Here is a 25,487-nt window from a genome sequence, read left to right as displayed (position 1 = left end):
CTGGTAAATGCAGTGAACAAAAATGTAAAAAAAAACCCACTTAACAAAAATTTTCTTAGTAGTAATATTTCAGGAAATGTTTATTTAGACATATACCAGTCCAAAACTGTAAAAAACTAAAAATCTATAATTCCTCGAAATTCGGCGATCAGTGTGCCCCTTAACTTCATTCTACATTGTCCCATCACATTGTATGAAGGCCCAGAAGTCAGGCTGTTAAATAATCACTTATTTATCATGCCAGAGGTTTTGTTCCCTTCCATAGGCTTCAATAAGCCAGGAAGAGTTACCGGGGTGCTGAATATTCCAATCAGTTTCAAGCTTGCTTTCCTCCCTCCAAAAGTGAGTCTATCCATAAGTTAAGACCCAGGTTTGTTCTGCATATGAACGAATGACAAATTTTTTAATCAATTTGTATTTTTAATTGCTAACAAACCTGCAGTCTTAACTTATAGGGCCCACCTCTAGCCATCCCTCAATCAAGTTACCTGGGCTAGAAGAAACTGAGGTATCATCTCTTTGTTTCATACGCGAAGGAGCTTGACAGTTGCCACCTAGGCCTATCAGCCTATCTCACTGCCACCAATTCCTTGTTTAGGTTCTTTTACTGTTTTTCCAGCTGGCACTAGAAGAATTATCCATAAGTTAAAACTACAGGTTTGTTAGCTATGAAAAGTACAAATTGATTAAAAAATTTGTCATTTTGAAAAGTCAATCTTTTCAACTGAATAAATCCTTTTTTGAAATGTTTTAATTGTAAATATGGAGGATTGTGTATTACTTTGTTATTGTAATTGTTTACAGAATGTGACAGTGCAAGGTATTTCTGGCACAGGTGCATTGAGAATTGGTTCCACCTTCCTTTCAAAGTTCTTCCCAGGACCAAAGGTAAAGTATTGAACATCAAATTATTTTTATTGGATTTTTTTTATTGTTTTCTTGTGTATTATGGTTGTGATTTGTAAAAGTACCTTCAGAAGATAAAGTTTTAAAACAAAAGCTTTCCTTCATTTTTTCTTTTTAAAAGGATGTCACATATTAGTGTTTTTGGTACGAAGTTGTATATATTTTCCTTTAGCCAGTAAAATGGTGTTCCTGTTGCACTAGAGAAATTAGAATGAAGACAGAAATTTGCATTACAGTTAGTATGGAAGTATTTTGTCAGATTTTTTTAGGGTAAAGAGAGGGAATATTTTACATAGATGTGTCATGTGATATGGTCATAGGTTTTCTTTGGAGCCTGTTTACATTATGTATTTAGGTACTGATGTTTTATTTTTATATATGAATAGATGCAAATATACTGTACTGTTTAGATTAGATGTGTTAGCAGCAAACCATGATATATTAATTTAGACCAATATTCTCATATTTTTTTATAATTACTACTACATATTTTGAGAAACTATTTTGTTTAAGATTTTATATTACTAATGTCTTGAATAAGTAATATGAATATTAGATTTTAAATTATAAAGAGTGACGTACTCAATTTAGAATGTTTAAGTGTTTTATTTTTTTATTTTTTTTTAATATTACCGTAATATTTACTGTCACATAATGTGTTCGACCTTTTTATTTGTATCATTTTGTGGATATGGATTCTGTAAAACTCACATGTTGGAATGCTGCAACAGTCTTGTAGTAGGCTAGGTAATTTTAGTTTGTGTGGTAATGCCATTAAGTTTATCAGAAATTTTTTGATATTTAGTGTTCACTAAAAATAAAGATATAACAGTAATGCAGTACTTAACCCTTAAACGCCGAGCCTCTATTTACGAAAGTGTCTACCATATGCCGGCGGCGTTCAGGAGTTAGCACCGAAGTGGAAAAAAAGTTTTTTTCAAAAAATCACAGCACGCTTAGTTTTTAAGATTAAGAGTTCATTTTTGGCTCCTTTTTTTGTCATTGCCTGAAGTTTAGTATGCAACCATCAGAAATGAAAAAAATATCATTATCATATATAAATATTGAAATATATGACCGCGAAAAAAAATTTCATATATAATTGTATACAAATCGTGCTGTGAGCAAAACGGTTAAAGCTAATGAGTTATTTTTTTTCTTTGTATTGTACACTCAATTGCGATGAATTTGGTATATAACAAATTGTAAAACGATCAAAGCAACACAGAGAAAATATTATCACAAAATGATGCATGAATTCGTAACGCGCGGACGTAAAAAAAGTTTAAAAAAAAAATTCACCATAAATTGAAATATTGTGCTAGAGACTTCCTGTTTGTTGCAAATAAGAAGGTAATTGATTGAATATTACTAGACTGTAAGTGTTTTAGCTTACAATTGCAGTTTTTTTACCATTTCTGTCGAGTTAAAGTTGACCGAAGGTCGAATTTTTTCTATTTATCATGATTTATATGAAAATATTTCAAAACTGATAAAAGCTACAACCATGAGTTCATGAGTTGTTTTTTGTTGTATTCTACATGAAATTGCGCACATTTTCATATATAAAACTTTATGTAACGACTAATATAAAACGGTGCAAACATTACGACAAAGTGACGCAAGAATTTCTGAGATGTTCGGCCGAGTTACCGCGCGCGGACGTAAGGAAAAAGTTTTTTCAAAAATTCACCATAAATCGAAATATTGTGCCAGAGACTTCCAATTTGTTGCAAAATGAAGGTAAATGATTGACTATTACTAGAATGTAAGAGTTTTAGCTTACAATTGTGTTTTTCGACCATTTCGGTCAAGTCAAAGTTGACCGAAGGTTGAAATTTTGGCACTTATCGTGATTTATGTTAAAATATTTCCAAACTGATAAAAGCTACAACCATGGGTTGTTATTTGTTGTATTGTACATGAAATTGCACACATTTTCATATATAAAACTTTATGTAACGGCTAATATAAAACGGTGCAAAAATTATGACAAAATGACGAAAGAATTTCTGAAATTTTCGGCCGATTTACCGCACGGATGTAAGGAAAAAGTTTTTTTTCAAAAATTCACCATAAATCGAAATATTGTGGTAGAGACTTCCAGTTTGTTGCAAAATGAAGGTACATGATTGAATATTACTAGAATGTAAGAGTTTTAGCTTACAATTGCGCTTTTCGACCATTTCGGTCGAGTCAAAGTTGACCAAAGGTTGAAATTTTTTGTAGTCGACGTAAGGTACATCCACTCGTCACCCGACAGACAATTTTAGTCGACCTACGATACGTCCAGTCGGCGTTTAAGGGTTAATATTGTTCTGTGCATTTATCAAGAAATAAAATACTGATACAGTATTATAGTAACATTAACATCTTAAAAAATAGGCTGTGCTATATTTAGTGTCTTTAATATTTTCACACATATATTTCCCTGTTGTGAGGCTGAGGGACTTATAAAATATACCATATTCAGTGTTGGTTACTTGTCATAAAATATACCATATTCAGTGTTGGTTACCTGTGATGAAGAGTACTGTGTCATTTTAATATGGAAATTTTCCTTTCAAGGTACAGTGTAGGTAATTTTGTCTCTTTAACAGGTTGTTTGGCTGCCCAAGCCTACATGGGGTAACCACGTGCCCATTTTCAAGCACGTTAATATGGATGTACAGCAATACCGATACTATGATCCTAGTACTTGTGGCTTTGACTTTGCTGGTGCATTAGAGGATATTGCGGTATGTATTTCACCAAGTTTTAATGTTTTCCTCTCAAAGTAAACTTTATGTGGAGTTGTAAGATTCTTGATGCATGTGGATTGTTTTAAAGATAAAGTAAGTTTTATATAAGTAACTTACCAGGTAATTACATAGCTAATAATTTCTTATAACTGGCAGCTAAAATTTGAAAATTCACGGTAGCGATTCTTTTGTTTGTTTTGGTGTAAATATCTAGCCCCACCCACTTTCGTGGAAGAAGAGGAACAACACAGCGGGAAGTATCAATTTAATTCTTCCGGCTTTCGACGAATGTTGCGAGCCGCAGAGTAAATTTGGATTTTTGTAGGCTTTACTGGTTATTTTCCCAGAAGTATTGGTGAAGCATTTTCGATGATTTGATTGCTTTTTGGCATTTATTTAGGTTGACTTAAATTAGACAGTTTACCGAATTTTGACTTTTTAATTTTTTTTTTTTTTGAGACTTAATTGTCACTTGCTTTGACGATGTCTGACGCAAATACACCTAGCACTCGATATTGCAGCAAAGGCTGCAATACGAGATTGACTTCCCCCAAATATGACTTACATTCTGTGTGCTAGTTGCAGTGGCCAAGTGTGCTCTATAGATCTAAACTGCTGAATGTGTTGACTGGAACCCTAGACAGTGGAAGATTTTAACTTCTCACCTTTCCAAGTTGGAAAGAGACAGAATTAGGAAAGCTAATGCTAGGAGTGACAAGTCTTTAGCTAGTCAGCATTCTTTGATGTCTTCATCTGATGTTCCTGTAATTTCTGTTATGTTCCCAAACCCCATTCCTTCAGCTATATAGCCTGTTCCCATTCCCGGCTCTCATACTTCCAACCCCAATGCCGTTGTCACTCTTGAAGCGAAACTTGATCGTGAGTTTAAATTATTAATTCATTCTGAGTCTCAGTTGGGTGATTCAATTTGTCAAATTTTGAACCGTGAACGTAGTACTCATAGCGAAGTGTTAGTGGAGGAGCTGGCTGTCTGTCCCGCCAACTACCTTAGGTGAAGGTCCATCTCTGACATACTCCCTCGCACTTGGGAGAAGGCATACCCGAGGCCCAGGGAAGGTTGGTGGGGTCTGCCCACAGGCAGTTGTCCCCTCAGTCGCACCTGTTGCAGATTCCCAGGTAATGAAAAAAAGCTGTTGGAAAGGCATTTTCTCAGATGTGCACTATCTTTCCTCCAGTTCTGAAGAGTCGAGTCCCGATTGCAGTGACAGTGGCATTTCAAGGATGAATCTAGACCGCTGAAGAGATCTGCAGTGGATGTGTCTAGCATCCCTCAGGTGCCTTGTAAGAAAGTGAGAGAGGCTGTTCCCTCTTGTAGTTTTTGGGACAGTCCAGAGCATTTTTTGCCAGAAGTTTCGCCCGCCAAGCTTCATTTGTTGGACTCTGATCAGTCCAAATGGAGACGAGTTTCGTCGGAGCGCCTATATCACCCGAGCTGTCGGCCATTTCTGAGCACACTTCTATGATAGAGCATCCTCCTCCTCTTCTTGCGGGGCAGCAGTTTTGGCAGTAGTGCTTGAACCCCAGTTGGCACCAGAGCGCCCACCGGCGCCAGAACTCCCTTTGGTGCCAGAGCTTCCATCGACGCCAGAACTTCCAGTAGCAGCCAGGCATGTAGCAGCTTCTGAACACCCATTGGCTCCCAAGCGCTCTGTATCCTCTGAGTGCCCAGTTGCCCAAGAACTTCCAGTAACTTCTGAGTGGCCATCGACGATCGATCATCCTTCTTATTGTATGGCGACAGCATTTTCTTCTGCGGCGCCAGTGGTTGTAGACCCGGCTCTGGCTCCTATACAGCAGCTCCTAGTCAACATTTTGAGATTTTTGAAACCTCAACCTCCTCCACCGAGCGTGGTACATGCACCCCACATCTCCAGTCTTGTCAGCTGATGAAGCGAGTCAGGATCAGGAAGAGGATACCTCCTACTGCAGCATATTCAGCCCTTTTGCGCTTCCTGCTTTGCTCCTTTCCTGACTTCTTCTCTCCAGCGGCTCCTTCTCTCTCCGGCTTCGGCTTTTCAGATGAGCAATCTTCAGTCTGAATCTTCCAATCTCCCCAAATTGGTGCTTTCTACTTCAGCTAAGGCGGCCATGAATGAAGTAGAGTGTAGTTTAGCAGACAAGAGAGAACAGGGGAAGGCTGTGTTTTGTTATCCTCCTTTGTGTTTATTGAGGAGGTGGTACTTGTATTAAGTTACTGGAGAAGTTCCCTCCTTGGTGCTTGTATACCTCCAAAGGGGTCATGTCAGCACAGAAATGGGCTCTTCTCTTCTTTCCTCTAGTGCATGACTTCATGTTTCCCTCAGTCGGTGCTTAATGGTATCGCTTCAGACTTGCAAAAAAAGTCAACGCAAGATCTCCCGGCTCAGCCCTCTAAGGCGCTCAAGAGAACATCTTCAGTGCCAAGTCTTCCTCTCCTGCGCAGAGCCAGCCCTTTCGAGGCTCCAGGCAAAGGTTTCAGTGCAGGCCTTGTGCTAACATCCGTTTCTCCTCCAAGGCCATCAAGAAGTCTTCAACCAAACCTTCATCCAAAAAGTTAGGAAAGTTTTCCCCATGCAGCAGTGGGTGCCAGGCTCCTTTTACGGGAAGAATGGAGCAAGAGAGGTGTAGAACAGTGGGTAGCAGAAATCCTCAAGAACGGATACTCGATTCCCTTTGAAGATTATCCACCCTTAGTCAAGAAACCCATCGCTTTGACTGCCTATTCGATAGGCTCAAGAAGGTTTTCGGCCCTCTCAGAGGAAGTTTCTGTTCTTCTTCAAAAAAGAGCGATAGAGGAAGTCACAGATGTAGAATCGGGGGTTTTACAATCGCCTATTTGTGGTTCCAAAATCTTCAGGAGGATGGAGACCAGTGCCATAGTCTACCCAGCGTACTTGGTCAAAGGAGGGTCTTGCGGGGGTGAGAGAGCGATGCCAAATCTACATTCCTCATTGTGCAAATAAGGCTATTGAAGACTCTCTTTTGTTTTTAAAAAAAAAAAAAGGCTTTATTTAAGAAGCACAGCTCATGATAACTGAGGGCAGTTGTATGATAATAATATTGTTAGAAATAGAATATGAAAATATTAATTAAGACAATGTGACACCACTTTCCTCACATGCTGCCATATCTGCGTTTGTCTTGAGGCGATGGCAAGGAAGAAACAATTATAGTTTTGTCAGTAGTCTTGGATTGACCCAGTCCATTAAAGGATTAATCCTGGGTCAACACAAGGAACAATGGATATCTCCCCAAAATGAAGCATCATCCCTCAAACAAATGAATAATAAATTAATGAACCCTTTAATTCCTAAAGGTAGACCAATGTAACTTCAAATGATAAAATAATAAAGCATAGCAAAATTATAACTGGCCAAGGTCTTAGGAAGGAAAGAGTATCCACAGTCCACTAGTAAGTTAGAAACAGAGATACCAAGTACGCTAAGGAGACTATAGATGTCAGCGCCCTGAATGTCTTTGTATGGAAGACAAAATTCAGAATGGAGACAAACCACTCAATTCTTGTATCCATTCGTCACGGTGACTGGATGGTCTCCATAGACATGCAAGATGCATACTTCCATGTCCCCATACATCCAGACTTGAGGAGGTACCTTCGCTTCATTTTCCGGAACCAGATTTTTCAGTTCTGAGCACTATGCTTCAGATTTTTGACTGCCACTCAGGTTTTTACCTGCATTCTCGCTCCGATAGCATGTTGGCGTCAGCATTGCACTCTATCTGAGCGACTGGCTCATTTGTTCTCCCACAAAAAAAGCTCGCACAGGGGATATTCAAGGGGTGCTTTTCCTAGCGAAAGAGTTGGGACTTTTGATCAGCCTTCAAAAGTCTCGGCCAATTCCATCTTAACTGATAGTATATTTGGGAGTGAGTTTGAATTCTCATCTTTTTCAGGCTTTTCCTGCACCCAAGAGGATAGAATCCTGTCTAGAGACAGTAAACGAGTTTCTCTCTCTCCAAATGCGTTCAGCCAACAAGTGGATGAGCCTCCTAGGAACACTGGCTTCCATTGAGCAATTTGTCTCCCTGGGGAGACTTCACATGAGAGTACTACGGTTTTACCTCAGAGACAATTGGGACCGAAGAAATATCTAGACTCATTTGTGTTCCCAATCACCCAGGACATCAAGAAATACTTGCTTTGGTGGCAGTCTGAAAACAAGCTACTAGAAGGGAAGTCACTTTCTTCTGAACCCCGACCTGAGCTTCTATGCAGACACATCCGATTTAGGTTGGGGCGTGATCCTGGGGGACAAGGAAGTCTCCGGAAGGTGGACGATGGAACAGAAAAGTTGGCACATAAACTTGAAAGAACTGACTGTGATCAGTCTAGGATTACAAGCCTTCGCTTCGGAAGTTCAGGGCAAGACCTTTGCAGTACACTCGAACAATATGACTGCCCTGGCCTACCTAAACAAGCAAGGGGGAACTCACTCCTTCTCCCTCTGCGAGGCGGCATGGGGCCTTCTTCTCTGGGCTCATCCTAGAGGACCAGCTGAGTCGCAGCAACCAGGTGATTCCCAAGGAATGGAAGTTGGATCCATTGGTATGCTTAGAGCTGTGGAAGCTGTTGGGAAGGCTGACAATAGACCTTTATGAGACCTCCAAAAATCACTGCCTTCCACTTTATTGTTCTCCAGTTCCAGATCCTGCAGCATAGGCAATGGATGCCATGCTGTTGGACTGGTCCAACAAGAGCCTATATGCATTCCCTCCTTCGGGATGGTAAGGGAAAGGATAAACAAATTCAGGTCTCACGAGAATGCTCTGGTGATTCTCATAGTTCCTTTTTGGCTTCTAAGGGATTGGTTTCTGGACCTGATAAGTCTCCTGTCCGATTTCCCAAGACTACTTCCTCAACAACACAAGCTTCTCAGGCAACCCAACCTCAGGTGATTCCATCAGGGGTTATCCATGCTAGTGCTGACAGGATTCAAACTATCAAGAAACTCCTCAGAGTTAAGGGATTTTCGAGAGCTGTTGCAGAAGTTATCTCTGGATGCAGGAGACAGTCTTCAGCCAATGTCTACCAAAGCTGTGTTGAGTAAATCACGTCTCTTCTTGTAAGACATCTTTGATAGAGATTGCCAGTTTTCCATTGTTCCTGAGAACTTTTAAAGGTTTGTCCTCATCCACTATCAAAGGTTACAGAGCAATGTCAGGCTCTGTATTCAGGCATAGTGGCCTGGATATTTTTTCGGATTGGGATTTATCCTAACTTATTAAATCGTTCGATACGACGAAGCGCAAAGATTTAGAGCAAGTATCATGGAACCTGGATGTGGTACTTAAATGGCTTTCAGGTTTACCCTTTGAACCTATTGATTCTGCTTTGCTGAGGAACTTACCTAAGAAGACTTTGTTCCGAGTAGTCTTGGCTACAGTCAAGGGAGTAAGTGAGATCGAGGCTCTGGATAGGAGAGTCGGTTTCTCTAATGGGGATGTGATTATTTTACTCCTTTACTCTTGGTTTTCTTGCTAAGAACGAGAACCCAGCCAAACCTTGGCCTCGTTCTTTTAGCATTAAGAACCTATCTAAGGTATAAGAATGACAAGATAGGAGGTCCGTCCGATTATCTGTGGTGTTCAGTGAAGAACCTTTCACGACCTTTCTCGAAGAATGCCCTCTCTTTCTTTCTAAGAGATCTCATTCGCGAGTCACATTCACAAGTGGGAGAAGATCTTCTTCCCGTTCTGAGAGTAAGAGCGCATGAGATTAGAGCTGATGCTATGTCCTTATCATTCAGATATAATCTTTCTCTTACCTCCATTCTCCAGTCCACTTATTAGAGATGTAAGTCAGTTTATTGGCGCATTATCTACGTGATGTTGAAATAGTTTTTAGTGATTGCAGTACCTTGGGTCCTTTATTGGTGGCTGGCACAGTGCTGTGAAGGAAGTATAGGAAGCGTTCCTTCCATCATTACTCTTCGCCTTTGAAATCTGGTGTTGAGTTTTAGGGGAGCTTGGGGGTACTCTGTACTGGGACACTCTCCAGGTCTTTTAATGGTTGGGTGATGGTGTTTTTAATCTTTTGGTGTAAGTATCAGCGTTGTCATCTGGTGTTGTGTGTCGGCACTGCGCCCAGGGCAGGGGCAAACTTTCTATGCTTTGCTAGCGTTCGGAGAAGTCCTTCGCTGCGAGGTCCGCACTTATGTAGCAGGTGACACTTGGCTATACCGCCACACCTCTACGGGGTAAGATGAGCGCCACTAGAGGCAGTATCTTCCTGCAGCAGCTTTCTTACCAGGTAAGGAAGAACAAACATGGTATTGATGTTAACTACTCCTTTCTATTCTGAAATTATTACTTTTAATACTTGAGGCAGAATAAGTCCACAAAGCCCACCGCCTATCAATGTGGGAGTCAGCTATGTAATTACTTGGTAAGTTTCTTATATAAAAATGACATTTTATAATTGTTATATATACTTACCAAGTTAATTACAGAGTGGGAGCCCTCCCTCCTCCCCTCTCATGGACCATGGACATTACGGCATAAACAAATTGATCCTTATACTTACCAAGTTAATTACAGAGTGGGAGCCCTCCCTCCTCCCCTCTCATGGACCATGGACATTACGGCATAAACAAATTGATCCTTATACTTACCAAGTTAATTACAGAGTGGGAGCCCTCCTTCCTCCCCTCTCATGGACCATGGACATTACGGCATAAACAAATTGATCCTTCTTGCTGTGTTGTTGTTCTTCTTCCCCAAAAGTGGGTGAGACTAGCTACTTACACCATAACAAACAAAAGAATTGCTACCGTGAATTTTCAAATTATAGGTGCCGGTTAATAGAAATTGTTAGCTATGTAATTACTTGGTAAGTATTTATAAAACTTCATTTTATTATAAAAATGTCACTTTTATGATGTATCGAGTCATTGTAACTTAGGTTTTGTTATGCATGAGAAGATATAATCATTGATACTTACACATTTCATTAACCAAGGACAGTGTACTATATTTTCATTACTTATATTAAAACGCAAAAATATCCTTGTGTTGTAGTGTACAGGTACCCTGTAACTTCATAAAAATGGGTATGAGAGTCAAGTAAGTCAGTACTTTTGGCCATTGGCAATTATTTGCAGGATAATATTAGGGGTTGTTATCATTTTTCAACTTAAGTAGAGGAATGCTGCTGCCATCATCTCTCAATGTCAGTTTTTAAGGATGCTGTTTTGAAAATGTGGTCTTCTTTATTAAAGCAGCATCAGAAAGTAGAGTATTCTTTGAACTCGGGCAGTAAGGGTTGTGTAATTCCGTGTGACATATTGTCAGTTTGAGTATAAACATTTTTACAAAAAGCCAATTATGGCTTATGTGTGTGCCTAGAAAACAATTCTGTTGCAGTTGTAGTAATAGAATAAATAAAGTACTGTGGGGTTTGTTGATTCCAGAGCAGTCAGTAATACTCAAGACTCATTCATTTAGGGATGTGGAATCATGGTAAACAACAATCTTGTATGTAGTGCAGGTACTTGCTACTGTGAATCAGTTGTTTTACCATGAGGTTTTATGTTTTGACTTTTAAGAGTAATAATGGGGTAAAAATTTGTTTGACAAAAACATAAATACTGTACATAAAAAATTCTAAAACATTTATAGTGCTATTTCAGATGTAGAGGATTTATCATTTAGTATTCTATTTGAAACTAAATGTTTTTGTACTTTTGGGAGAATTAAATGATTGGACAGGTCTTTGGACACTTATTTTGATGCATATCTTTTTATTCCTATTTGTTATGAATGAACCTGTGACGGTATGGTATAGTCAGCCACAAATGAGCTGAAAAGTATGAAGAAATAACTTGAAATAACAAGCCTATCACATCCTCTGAGTGCTTAATTTTTCTGTAATAAAAAGGTATTTATCAATAATATAGGATTTCCTTCTTTATTAAATAGATTTCTACTTCTACACCAGTGACTAGGCACTGTTACTGAACCCTGAGGTTTTACCATTGCAGTTGATATTTGTTTTAATCTTAGAGAAATTGCAATATATGTTTGAAAAGTAATATATTATTTGTTGAATACTTCAGTATAAACTATTCTCTTGCAGAAAATTCCTGAGGGAAGCTTGATTATGCTTCATGCTTGTGCTCACAACCCAACTGGTGTTGACCCCAAGCCAGAGCAGTGGGATGAGATGAGTCAGCTTATTAAGAAGAAGAAACTTTTCCCGTTCTTTGACATGGCATATCAGGTAAGATTACATGTGAATTGTAACCTTGTGACTTACCGAAAAAAAAAAATTTTTCTGCATGATAGTATTTCATTAGAATTTTTTGTTAAAGTGCCATAAAAGCTCTCTATTAATATTTTGTTCTTGTTGAGCTGTGGAAAGGGAAAGGGAAAAAGTAGGTCTGTTTAATGAAGAGCTTTAGGAGGATTCTGACATCCTGTGTTAGAGGCTAATGTTGTTGCCATTTTGGATATTTTTTTCCATAGGAAGCAACCAGGATCATATAAAACATATTGTCAAGTGCTTACTGCATATATAGGATGTTAAGAAAACATCTTATATAAAGGTTTATAGTAAAAGGTCTGTGTATATAACATAAGGTTTTCAATAAAATGCTTGTGAATACAAAAAGAATCTATTTAGTTAAATAAGAATTCTTTAAATGGATAGCCAGTCAGTAGGGTTGTGCTTGGTTTAGCCTATGCTTGAATGGTGTGGATTACTATTAGAGGTGTGGTAGTTTTGAAGATCTTCACAGTATTGTAGATTGTACTGAATATAAAAAATCGTCACAAAATACCGAAGAAATTTTATATGGTACTCTCTGGCACTGCCATAGGATAACATGCATTTCAGTTAATGAAAAAAATGACTTGGTCTTTGGAAACTGAGCATGTTGATAAGTGAGGAGTAGATTTTCAGCATATCATTGGAACTTGGGTCTTGTTTTCAATTGCCTTATGTTACCTGCATTGTTTATTTCTTAGAATCCTATAATGTCATGCCAGGGTTGGCCATTTTAACCAGATGGTTTAAACCAGTAAAAAACAAAAACCATGGTTTTTTGGTTTTTATGTATTTTAAAACTTTTTAATGTTTTTTTTTTATTTTTCTTTGCTTTTTTTATTTTGTTAAGGTTTTTATGCTTCCTCCACACCTTTTTGAGATATTAATTTTTTGTACTTAACATAATGTTTAACCTACTAGTACATTCAAAGTCATATCTTAGAGCATATTATTTGTGTTGCAAACCACACGTGACATAAGAAATAACTGAACATATTAATACTAGTGGTAAACTTCGGATATTTAGGTTAAAAGAAATTGGTAAATAATTTGATTTTTTTTTAATGCAAAAGAGGTACTGTATATATAAACAAAAACTGAATATGAATCAAATAAAGAAAAAATTTACAAAAATAAATACCATTTGGTGATTGATATCAAATAAACAAAAAATATACAAAAATAAATACCATTAACTGAAGTATTTCATATAACCAAAGATTTCCACTTGTAACTAAAGTGTTCTAATTTCTACGAGATATGGAGATAAATGACAATGGAAACTTTTAATTTTTTTTTAATATTTACAGTGTATGGATAATGGTATGTCAAACACATGTAGGCACACAGATTTGTGTGAATATCATCTAAATATCTGAAGTTTTATACTGAGTAGCACAGGAATTAATTAAACCAGAAAAAAACCATATTCCATGGTTTAAAAAAAAAAAAAAAAAACCATGGCTTTTGGTTTTTTTAAAAAAACCATTGGTTTCTGCCAACCCTGTGTCATGCTGACAGTGTGTGTTTATTTAGCAGACTCACAAGTTTAATTGAAAACAAACAGGAGGTGATTAGACTTTAGGTGTTTGGTATTTGTTCAATTAATGTTGACATGGTGTTCATTTGGTTATTGAAACCTTCAGATTTGCCCTAAGTAATTTTTACTACTTAGTAAGGAACTGAGATTCCTTATTCACCAAGCACAACAAATATTTACTTATTAGATTTTGAGGGGTCAGACAATTTCATACCCTTTAAAAGTCATTTTTAATTTTGAGGGGTTAGACATATTCATACCCTTAAAGGGGTCAGACAATTTTATACCCTTTAAAAGTCATTTTTAATTTTGAGCGGTTAGACATATTCATACCCTTTAAAAGTAATTTTTAATTTCAGGGCTTTGCTTCTGGAGAGGTGGCAAGGGATGCATATGCAGTTAGAAAATTCCTGGCAGATGGACACAAGCTTTGTCTTTCTCAGTCATTTTCCAAAAATATGGGATTGTATGGTGCGTTGTAACTTGAATTATATTTTTATAACTTGATATCCCTAAAGGGTAACATCAGTGTTTCTTGCATGGTGCTATGTAGCCTTAACTTGGCCCAGTGTAGTTTCTCAGAACTAGATTACCTAGGGCTTTGTCCCATGTATTCACTCTATTTTTCTATGTATTGCTTTGTTGACAAACCTTACGTGGCCTTATCTTTCTTATGAGGGAAAGAGGTAATCATAGCCATTATGGTTAATTTTTAAAATGGAACAGAAATTTAGTTATCAGTCTTTCTCTAAACTAGTACACTAAATGTACTCAAGAAAGTCTCCCAGAACACAGATATGATATTCACCAGTTAGCTTTAAGACTGAATGTTTCACTAATTAAATTTGGAGTGAATACAGTACATAAAGTATTGAATTCTATCTGATCTTTTCTTTCATTCAACAGGTGAGAGAGCTGGTGCTTTCTCTATCATCTGTAATGATAAAGATGAAGCTGCTCGTGTTATGTCCCAGGTGAAGATCCTTATTCGTCCAATGTATTCTAACCCCCCTCTTCATGGATCCCGTATTGTTGCAACTATTCTTAGTAATCCTGAATTACAGTACGTATTCGCTTTCCTTTCGTACAGTTTTACTCCAGTGATTTATAATTTTTAATTTCTTGTGTTGGTTGTCTTAATTTAGGTTTACATAATGTTTTCTTGTGGCAATATCACTGTAAATCAGTGCTGATGTTATCTTTTGAAAATTGAGAGGCTTGCACAATAGTTAATCGATTTTTTATTGCTTTGGTAAATCACTGATTTCTGGGTTGTAGTAAGAATTATATACTTAACAAAAACTCAAGTGGAGGCTAACATTGTGAAAACTTTTAATTCCAGTGCTATTTGGCTGGAAGATGTAAAAGGAATGGCAGATCGTATTATTTCCATGAGACAGAAACTCAAGGACAATCTTGCAAAGGAAGGATCCATCAGGAACTGGAACCATATCACAGAACAAATTGGTATGTTCTGTTTCACTGGAATGACACCTGACCAGGTAAGTTGCTTTAAATATTAGTAGTTAATAAAGTTGTTGCCATATTTTCTGTATAATTTTATTTTGAATACTTTGGGGAAGTTTCAAACAATTTCCATTTACTTCGATATGAAATGAGTTTTCTTCACTATCTTTTGTACTTTCTGACTGAATTCCCATTTGATGTACAGTCTATTTGATTTTTAGATTTCTAATGGCTTTCATTCTGCCTTCTTCAGTGTCTTTGGCACTTTTTGACTGAATTCCCATTTGATGTAGGTCTGTTTGAATTTTGGACCTTCCTAATGGTTTTCATATTTGCTAGTTTACTGACTGGCTAAATGGTTTTTACCCTTCTCATTCACATTTCCAAACCATCACAGTCTTTAGGATCTCACTACATCTTTTATCAACTTTATCCTTCACAGTATGAAATTCTCACTGTACTGTAAGCTTGAATCTTAGCATATACAGTGGACCCCCACCTGTTCGCGGTTCCGAATTTGCAGCTTCATCTATTTGTAGATTTCTCTGTGGAACATATACAGGTAGTCGTCGACTTACGACAGCATTAGGTTCTGACAGAACGGTCGGAAGTCGATCTCGTCGTAAGTCGACCAACCACATATGTACATGTATTCTGTACCTACCGTATATTATCCATCATATATTATATCCTAAGTATGACTAGCCTACATATACATTTTATATTATCCCAAAAATGTGCATGTATAGTACCTATTATTACGTTTAGCATATGAAATCTTATCATGCTTGAACTCCTTGATTAACACTTACTTTTATTACTGTATTTAATATTTTTATAGTAGGCATTCAAACCATCTGTCTGGTCTGTTTACATTTTCTTATCTGCCATTTGCATTGCCAATCGGCTACAGGTATGACGTATTATTTACTTTTATTTATTTATAGGTTTGAATTAAATACATACCGTATTTGACGGCGTATAAGACGCACTTTTTTAACAAAAAAAAAAAATGGCCTAAAAAATCCCCCTGCGTCCTATGTACATAATGTAGGCTCAAAATTTAAGAATTTTGGCCGAAATTATACATGAAACGTCACGTAGATGTTGTAGCCTAGCCTAACATTCGGTGTTATCCTAATAACCTATTAAAAAACAACAAAGTTTATTATAATTATTTATCATTATCACACTTACCGTCACCGCAATTACTACTGCTAGTATTATAATCAATATCTACGTTGTTATTATCGATATTTTCATTAAAATGTGTTAATATCATTATCGTCGTCTACAGCGGATCGCCACATTCCACATTTACAGACTTACAGTACGTGTGCTGCCACCTATTGGTGATTATCTCAAGAGCTTTACGGATAACAAGGCTTCGTTCAGTTGGTAGTTGGCAATTCATGCTAACATTCTCTTTACGCATAACAACATGGCTTGATCAATTGGTGGTTGACAATTCCTGCTACCATTCTCTTTAGGCATAATAACAAGGCTTCGTTGAGTTGATACTTCGTAACTTCGTGCTAGCATTCTCTTTTAAGAATAATAACATGGCTTTGTTCAGTTGCTCATGAGACTCGAGCCATTACATAGGAAACATTTTTATTTATTGGATTTTACCCCTTGATTGCATACTTTTATAATATATAATGGATGTATATAACATATATTACCGTAGGTAACACCTTTATTAATGTTTTTGTTGATTCTGCCAGTAAGAAACAATGTTTACAAATGAATGTGTTGCAATCTATTGGTAAACCTATGATCATCCACATAAAAGCTCTGCTTCTTCAGCTGTTACTGTCATGTCTGTACCTTCTTCACAGTCAATATGACTGTTAGGTAACAAATTTTCTACCTCTTTTAAGACCTGCCCATCCACTACAACAGGATGCTGTGCCTCCCTCTCCACTTCATTTGTACATCTTAGGTATTTTGGGCATAGAAAGCCTTTATGGAGATGTATAGGGACACTGAAATAGTAATAATAATAATAATCATCATCATTATATACACAGTTTTAATGGGATCACTGAGTCACATTCATAGACTTTCGTATGGCCCATCCAAAGATTTTTTATGAGAGGTGAAAATTGGAGCAAGATAAAGTCAAAGAAGAGATACCTATGGGGAACAGAAAAAAAGTAAAAGCAGTGTACTTGGAGCCCATGGGACATTAAACAACCTTAAGTTACATCAACAGTGCATGGCTCATTGTAACTTCCTTTAGTGGTGGTGATTATTATGCACTTTTGAGTAAATTAATAAAAATGAAAAACAAAAATCGTAATGAACTATAAACAGTACAGAAATACATAATTATATTGTGCTAAAACTTGCAACTGGATCATAGATGTTAATTTGTAAGCTATTTACCTAATTTTGATATATATGAAAATTAAATTTTCTCAAAACTCATTTGATAATGATTTGTTCTGTTCAAATCGATATATTTTTTAAATTGTTGGTGTCGACCAAATTCATCTGGTGGAAGATAAAAAAAAAAATTGCTTAAAAAGAAAGTTAATCTTCCTTGGGTTGCCTTTAAGATATATTTATAACACAGGAGAAAGTAATTCGATTCACATGCTATCATTATCATTGTTTTTTTTTTTTTTTTTGCATTTTAAGTTTACAGAATTGTAATTTATTACAATTAACAGTAAAATAAAATTTTTGTTAACAGATAACTTCAGGGCAGTGTATATTATTTGATTAGTAAGATTGCATATACAGGGAGTCCCCGGTTAGTGGCGGCATTGGTTAACAGTGTTTTGGTTTTACGGTGCTTGGTTAACGACCATGTTAACCAGATTTTCGGTGTTGGCAAGTGGTTTATCGGCGCTGGTAAACTGCTTAAAGGGTCTGTTAACTGGTTAACGGCTTCATTAAGTGGATCATAGTCACTTTCAGTGTCGTAAATGCCATTTACTGTATTTGTTTAGTGGTGATTTTCAGTTACCAGCGCTCGGCCGATAACCAAACCCCCGCTGTTAACCAGGGACTGCCGTGTTGGTCAGGACCTATTCCCATTGTAAATGAGAATACTGCCTGTAACAAAACAGCATGGAAGTAGCAGGATGAAGACCAGTAGGGAACACCAGATTGAATTCTAGAGCAGAGGGGAGTAAAGATAGTGCACAAGATACACAAAGAAAGAACTCAATTCACAGTAACTTGATGAATGGTAAAGCTGTCATATAGACAGACCATTGAGCTGTCATTCAATTTTTGTCATCTCTTCCCATTATGGGATTAGACATGAATAGGTAAACTCTGTTCACATCTTCTCTACTTAACTCCCTTTAGATGTAGGTCTTTATCTATTCCCTCTTTTCACATGGTTTACTGGGCCTTTCTACTGGTCTTTTTCCTGCTAGTTCTATATCTTTTTGACCAACGTTACCTCATGTTACCTCATTCCTTCTCATCACATTCCAGACCATCTCAAGATCGCTCTTGAGTCTACCAGTTGATTCCTCGTTCATAATGGAGTCATCTCACTGTACTCCGGCTATGAACTTTCTATGATCACACTTCTTCGAAATTCAAATTCCTTCCTTTTCTCCACCTACATTTCTGCTTATCAGAATGCGTACTATACTATAGTACAGGCCTTGAGTACAAATCATAAGTCTCTGCTTCTTCTAATGGCTCAACTCCTGCTTCCCAGTCATGTGTGTCCCCAAGGTAACAGAAATGCTCCACTTTAAAGACCTTTCTATCTTTCACAATATATTTCCCACTTCCCATTTTGCTCTTGTAATACATTTTGGGCATTGTAACTCTTGTGCTCCATGTTTATTTTGAAATCTTGAGTCTCTTTTTTGACACTATGTTGCATTTGGTTCACTCTCACACCATTTCCACAACAGCCACCTCCAGGAAGCGCAGGAGTTTCTGTAATCAGAGGTTACAAGACAAGGGCTGGAACTCTAGAGAAATTTTGATGAGCTCTGTGTCTGGAAAGAAGCTACCTTGAAGGTCAATCCAGCTACTAAAGTGAAACCTCTCCTTGGTTGTCAGTAGTTTCACCAGCTTTTTTGTGTTGCTCCTTCTGTACTTGCACTTATAAAGTGTTATCAGTATTAGCACCTAATAGGCACATGAATGAGCTACATGCCATACCAGAAAATTTGCTCATGCCGGAAGTTGGTCTTCTGTGGATTTTTCTTTGGCTCTTGCTCTGGTTGCCAACTCAGCCTGCCAGTAGTCAAGACTGCACCAATCTCTTTCCCATACCCACCTTCAATCTTGTTCCTGCAGTGTTGCATCCAGTCTAGGCAAAACAGTGAAGATAAGGGTTGAAGGCATGCATGAGAGAACAATAGCTTTCAGTTATTCTGCTCATGTCCAAAAATACATGTCTGGGGATATTTGGTCCATGAATAAGGGCTCTTGTATGATTGATGGGTGTGATTGAAAGTTGTACATTTTCTGCAGTAGCATACTTGTTTTAAATTTTCTGCTGTAACATACTACAAGTTCTGCAGTGAAAACAGTAGAGTATGAAGTTAATTGACTTTGTTAGTTAAAAGATATGGTAGAAAATCCTGCACTTCAAAAAAAGTGGAACCTAGTATAAATTGTGTATTGTTAACTTTTCCAATGTTAAACAGTCATGAATGTACAGGATAATTGTATTCAGATGTGCAGTTCATCTGTAATCCAAGGAAGGAAGAGTATTTAGAAGGAAATATTTAGTTTGCATTTACAGACATAATTTGTTGGTTGTATGTAGGAATGTTGTTGAAAGCAATCAGATTGAATTTTCTTTTTTCATCATTTACTCAAGACCAACACAAATTAATGATGCAAATGCTGATTTAACACTTGAGATTATTCCAAACTGAAAACAGGTGATGATAGATCGAGTTTGAGTAAAAACTTACTTTGCCAAGTTATAATTCACAGTGAAACAGAAATATGTATTCTTTGTATGAATGTCATTTTGTTTAATGACTTTTAAATCCCCTTTTCTTTTTAGTATTACTTATAATGAATTTTAGGTGAATTTTTATATAAATACGTCTGCAATAAAATTTTGTTTTTATTTTTTTCAGGTTGAAAAACTGACCAAAGAGTTTTCTGTGTATCTTACCAAAGATGGGCGTATCTCTGTGGCAGGCATTGCATCTAGCAATGTTGATTACCTTGCTCATGCTATGCATCAAGCTACAAAATAAGCTGATAAGCCATGAAAATCAGCAAAATCTTTTCATAATGTACTGCTGCAAATTCTATTTTGGATTTTTAATGGGAACAAGATCAATTTTCTCCTGCAGTTTTGCCAGTATATTTTGAACTAACTCTCTTTAGTGAGGGCATTGTGATATGTCACAGATTCCACTGTGAGTCTGTGAAATAATGTAGATAAAATTAATGTATAAATTTGAACCTTACAAAAGTTGGTGTTTATATTAAATATAATCCATACCAGCTGTTGAATTATTTGTTGTTTTAGTTTAATACCTAAGAGTTAATTTATGTAAAACTGCCATAGACCTGTGATATGGCAAGATTTTAATCACTGTTAAGATTTTAGGTGTACATGTTTATATACATACATATATATATATATGTGCAAAATTAAAAATGTTAAGCTCCATTAAAAAAACCTCTTTAATACTCCTACTGTAATGTCGAGTACAGTGTGGTATTAATCTAATGTTCAGTCATCAATAGGTAAAAGGTCTCTCAAGATTTCTAATGAATATTAACCCTTAAACGCCGAGCCTCTATTTACAAAAACGTCTCCCGTATGCCGGCAGCGTTCGGGAGTTAAGCGCCCGCCGGAAAAAAATTTTTTTTCAAAAAATCACAGCACGCTTAGTTTTTAAGATTAAGAGTTCATTTTTGGCTCCTTTTTTTGTCATTGCCTGAAGTTTAGTATGCAACCATCAGAAATGAAAAAAATATCATTATCATATATAAATATTGAAATATATGACAGCACAAAAAAAATTTTTCATATATAATTTTATACAAATCGCGCTGTGAGCAAAACGGTTAAAGCTAACGGATTATTTTTTTTCTTTGTATTTTACACTTAATTGCGATGATTTTGGTATATAAGAAATTTTAAAATGATCAAAGCAACACAGAGAAAATATTATCACAATATGATGCATGAATCCGTAACACGAGGATGTAAAAAATGTTTTTTTCAAAAATTCACCATAAATCGAAATATTGTGCTAGAGACTTCCCGTTTGTTGAAAAATGAAGCTAATTGGTTGAATATTACTAGACTGTAAGTGTTTTAGCTTACAATTGCAGTTTTCGACCATTTTGGTCGAGTTAAAGTTGACTGAAGGTCGAATTTTTTCTATCATAAATTATATGAAAATATTTCAAAACTGATAAAAGCTACAACCATGAGTTATTTTCTGTTGTATTCTACATGAAATTGCGCACATTTTCATATATAAAAGTTTATGTAACGACTAATATAAAACGGTGCAAACATTACGACAACGTGATGAAAGAATTTTTGAGATGTTCGGCCGAGTTACCGCTTGGGACGTAAGGAAAATGTTTTTTCAAAATTCACCATAAATCAAAATATTGTGTTAGAGACTTCTAATTTATTGCAAAATAAAGGTAAATGATTGAATATTACTAGAATGTAAGAGTTTTAGCTTACAACTGCGTTTTTCGACCATTTCGGTCGAGTTAAAGTTGACCGAAGGTTGAAACTTTGGCAGTTATTGTGATTTATGTGAAAATATTTCAAAAGTGATAAAAGCTACAACCATGAATTATTTTCTGTTGTATTCTACATGAAATTGCACACATTTTCATATATAAAAGTTTATGTAACGACTAATGTAAAACGATGCAAACATTACAACAACGTAACGAAAGAATTTCCAAGATGTTCGGCCAAGTTACCGCGCGCAGACGTAAGGAAAAAGTTTTTTTTTTTTTTTCAGAAATTCACCATAAATCAAAATGTTGTGCTAGAGACTTTCAGTTTGTTGCAAAATGAAGGTACATGATTGAATATTACTAGAATGTAAGAGTTTTAGCTTATAATTGCGTTTTTTTACCATTTTGGTCGAGTTAAAGTTGACCGAAGGTTGAAATTTTGGCAGTTATCGTGATTTATATGAAAATATTTCAAAACTGATAAAAGCTACAACCATGAGTTATTTTCTGTTGTATTCTACATGAAATTGCGCACATTTCCATATATAAAACTTTATGTAACAACTAATATAAAACAGTGCAAACATTACGACAACGTGATGAAAAGAATTTATGGCGCGGACGTAAGGAAAACGTTTTTTTAAAAATTCATCATAAATCGAAATATTGTGCTAGAGACTTCCAATTTGTTGCAAAATGAAGGTAAATGATTGAATATTACTAGAATATAAGAGTTTTAGCTTATAATTGCATTTTTTTTACCATTTAATTGCGTTTTTTTTACCATTTCGTCAAAGTTGACCCAAAGTTGAAATTTTGGCAGTTATCGAGATTTATATGAAAATATTTCCAAACTGATAAAAGCTACAACCATGGGTTGTATTTTGTTGTATTTTACATGAAATTGCACACATTTTCATATATAAAACTTTATGTACCGGCTAATATAAAACAGTGCAAAATTACGACAAAATGACAAAAGAATTTCTGAAATTTTCGCCGAGTTAATAACGAAAAAGAATTTCCAAGATGTTCGCCAAGTTACCGCAGCAGAGCGTAAGGAAAAAGTTTTTTTTTTTTTCAGAAATTCACCATAAATCGAAATGTTGTGCTAGAGACTTCCAATTTGTTGCAAAATGAAGGTAAATGATTGACTATTACTAGAATGTTAGAGTTTTAGCTTACAATTGCGTTTTTCGACCATTTCGGTCGAGTCAAAGTTGACCGAAGGTTGAAATTTTTTGTAGTCGACGTACGGTACGTCCACTTGGCACCCAACAGACAATTTTAGTCGACGTATGATACGTCCAGTAGGCGTTTAAGGGTTAACCTCATCACAGGTGCCTTGTACTGTACTAGATCTAAAGCAAATGCCAGAAACTAGAAAAAACAGAGACTTGAAATCTCTGCCAAAGTATGTATTTATGTCTATTTTAACAAAATATCTGTAATTCAGTGAACTGATATCATGGAATTTGGTGGAAAAATTTACTGAGTGACCCCCTCCACATAATAAAATTTGGTGGATATTAAAATGACAAATTTTTAATTAATTTGTCTTTTTTCTAACATACAAACCTGAGGTCTTTACATATGGGTAATTTTTGGCGAAGCTGGAAAGTCTGGCCGTTGAACTTTTGCAAGGCGGTTATAGTAACAGTTACCTATGGTAGGGGCGGAAGTACCGCCCACCCAACCAGGATGCATTCACTCCCTTCAGTTTACCTTTTGGCCCAGGTAAAAGAATGAGGGGTGGTAAGAGGTGGACCTTTTATGTAAAGACCTCAGGTTTGCATGTTAGGAAAAACACAAAATTAAAAATTTGTCATTTGTTGTTCCTACACGAATACAAGCTTTTTCATTTCACGTGGAGACTTACTATTGGAGGGAGGATTCCGGAGGATTCCAAGTAATTTTCTGAACTGACTGGTAGTTTAGCTCACCTGGTATTCTCTTTCTGGTCATGAAAGAGCAAAGGAAGGATGCCATACCTCTGATCTGCTGAACATGCCAAACTTCTGGATACTTTGAATCAAAGGAAAGTATGAAAACCATTGATTACAAAGGTGTGGACGAACCCACAAAGTCAAAGACTATAGCTAAAAATAACCAGCTGGCTTGCCCATAGTCAGTCCTTCTCTTTCCTTGCTAGAGAGGTAGGAAATGCATCTATTAATCCAAACAAAAATGGATTATAGGTAGGATACTCAGTCATGCAGATCACCTGCATGCACGCCAGTCATGACGGCTGACGGCTTGTTCGCTCTTCCTCTGTCCACTGGAAGAGGATAGAAAACAGGAGGAAGGTAGGAAGCCAGTCCTGCCCACACCTTCTCCCTGTAGCTGCACACCTTAGGCGAGATGCAACCTGTCCTTAAGAGCTCGGTAAACTACATAACTTATTGAGCACCCACCAAGGACCCAAGGGCAGTAACTCAAGGTAAAAGGATAAGAATGTGAACTGCACAATTGCATTCTATCCTAATACCAGATCGACAGGTTCTTCCTGAATGCCACAGATCGATGGATGACCCTGGCCCCTAGAGATGTTGCCTCAAATGTACTAATGACCACCAGGAAATTGCAGAGTATGTTTGGAAGGTCATTCCCCCAGGCAGGGAAATGATCCCTTTGCCTATGGACAACACTCCAAGACAAGTGGATATGCATGTGAATTTCACAAATACATTTTATCTCAGTACTCAAACTATATGTCCTTTCTGAATGTGACAGATATATGGATGACTTTGGTTTCTAGAGATCTTACCCAAAACGTACTGATGACCAGTAGGGAGTTCCACTGTCAGCTTGGTTGATCAATTCCCTAGCTAGAGAAAGGCTCCCTTTGCCGTGTCTCGGGCAGCTCAAAGCTAACGAACTAGTTGTTAGTGTGGGTTGAAGGACTAGACTATGGGGGTAACAGAAGTCATACTGTCTTTGGTGCCACAGGACCACTGAAGGAAAATTATAAATATAACTGATCACCTTCGAATATGTAGAATAAGCAGACAATAACAGAAAATTGAGAGAAGAAAGAGTATGATCAATCTTCTTTCGAGGTTGAGCGAGAACCAGAAGTCAAGATCAACCATCCTATCTCTTGATTTCATCAAAAAAGTGCAATCTGGCTTTTGATTCCTTGTTGGCCATTGTACCGAAAGTACTCCTGACACGTAAGATCCCATCAATACTGGAAGTGAAAATGGTTTAGTATAGCTAAGAACTACTGTTCAAAATTCTATGGACATAAAAGTTCTTCCTGTATACACTTTTATGGTATTAAAACCAATCTGGTAAGGGAAAATGATAAGGAAAAGTAGGTATGCTCAATCACTTCACGTTGCCAAAGAAGCGGAACTCCTGTACCCCTGGATGGGTATAGACTCCAGTGACGGAACTTGTCTGACATATTTCCATCATCCTGGTATATGTGTCTGACTGACGTTTGTGCTGAGCATGCTACTGCAACCCCATTCATCAGCATTGTATACAAAGAAGATGATAGGATAACCCCAGGGGATGTCATATGATAAGATGTTTTATGTAGATACATGCTAAGTACTCTACTGTCAACAGACTTCACACCATCGACAGAAATGTCGTAGTACTGTCAATGGAATGTGCATCGTCAACAGAGGAGACGTCCTATGAGGGGATCCCTTATGATGACATCAGTAAGCTACTCGAAAGAGGAATTGCTCTCTGATGATAGGACACCCCCTTTATTCATTGCATATAAGGAAGCCAAACAGAACTACATCTGTTCAAGCAACAAACCATGTCAGCCACATGCAATGGGTTTGTCACCACTCCTCAATCCCCTTACTGGAGAGAGAAGTAAAGGCTATATATGGAAATCAAAGAGAACCACATCTGTTCAAGC

The 25,487-nt window shown here is 36.9% G+C and overlaps 1 protein-coding gene across 1 annotated transcript in view; it reads left to right on the top strand.

The window, feature by feature from the left end:
- Window positions 1–20,404, top strand: part of Got2 (glutamate oxaloacetate transaminase 2) — a 37,522-nt gene extending 17,118 nt beyond the window's left edge. The window contains exons 4-10 of the mRNA XM_067081379.1: window positions 805–888; window positions 3,507–3,644; window positions 11,743–11,886; window positions 13,831–13,942; window positions 14,378–14,534; window positions 14,814–14,973; window positions 20,017–20,404. Coding sequence (XP_066937480.1) covers window positions 805–888; window positions 3,507–3,644; window positions 11,743–11,886; window positions 13,831–13,942; window positions 14,378–14,534; window positions 14,814–14,973; window positions 20,017–20,139 — 918 coding nt within the window. The 3' untranslated portion in view covers window positions 20,140–20,404. The remainder of the gene's footprint in view (window positions 1–804; window positions 889–3,506; window positions 3,645–11,742; window positions 11,887–13,830; window positions 13,943–14,377; window positions 14,535–14,813; window positions 14,974–20,016) is intronic.
- Window positions 20,405–25,487: the final 5,083 nt, after the last annotated feature.

This window comes from Macrobrachium rosenbergii, chromosome 37 (assembly GCF_040412425.1).
Source record: "Macrobrachium rosenbergii isolate ZJJX-2024 chromosome 37, ASM4041242v1, whole genome shotgun sequence".
Lineage (NCBI taxonomy): Eukaryota > Metazoa > Arthropoda > Malacostraca > Decapoda > Palaemonidae > Macrobrachium > Macrobrachium rosenbergii.
The sequence above is the reverse complement of the archived record's forward strand: the minus strand, read 5'-3'. Positions and strand labels throughout refer to the sequence as shown.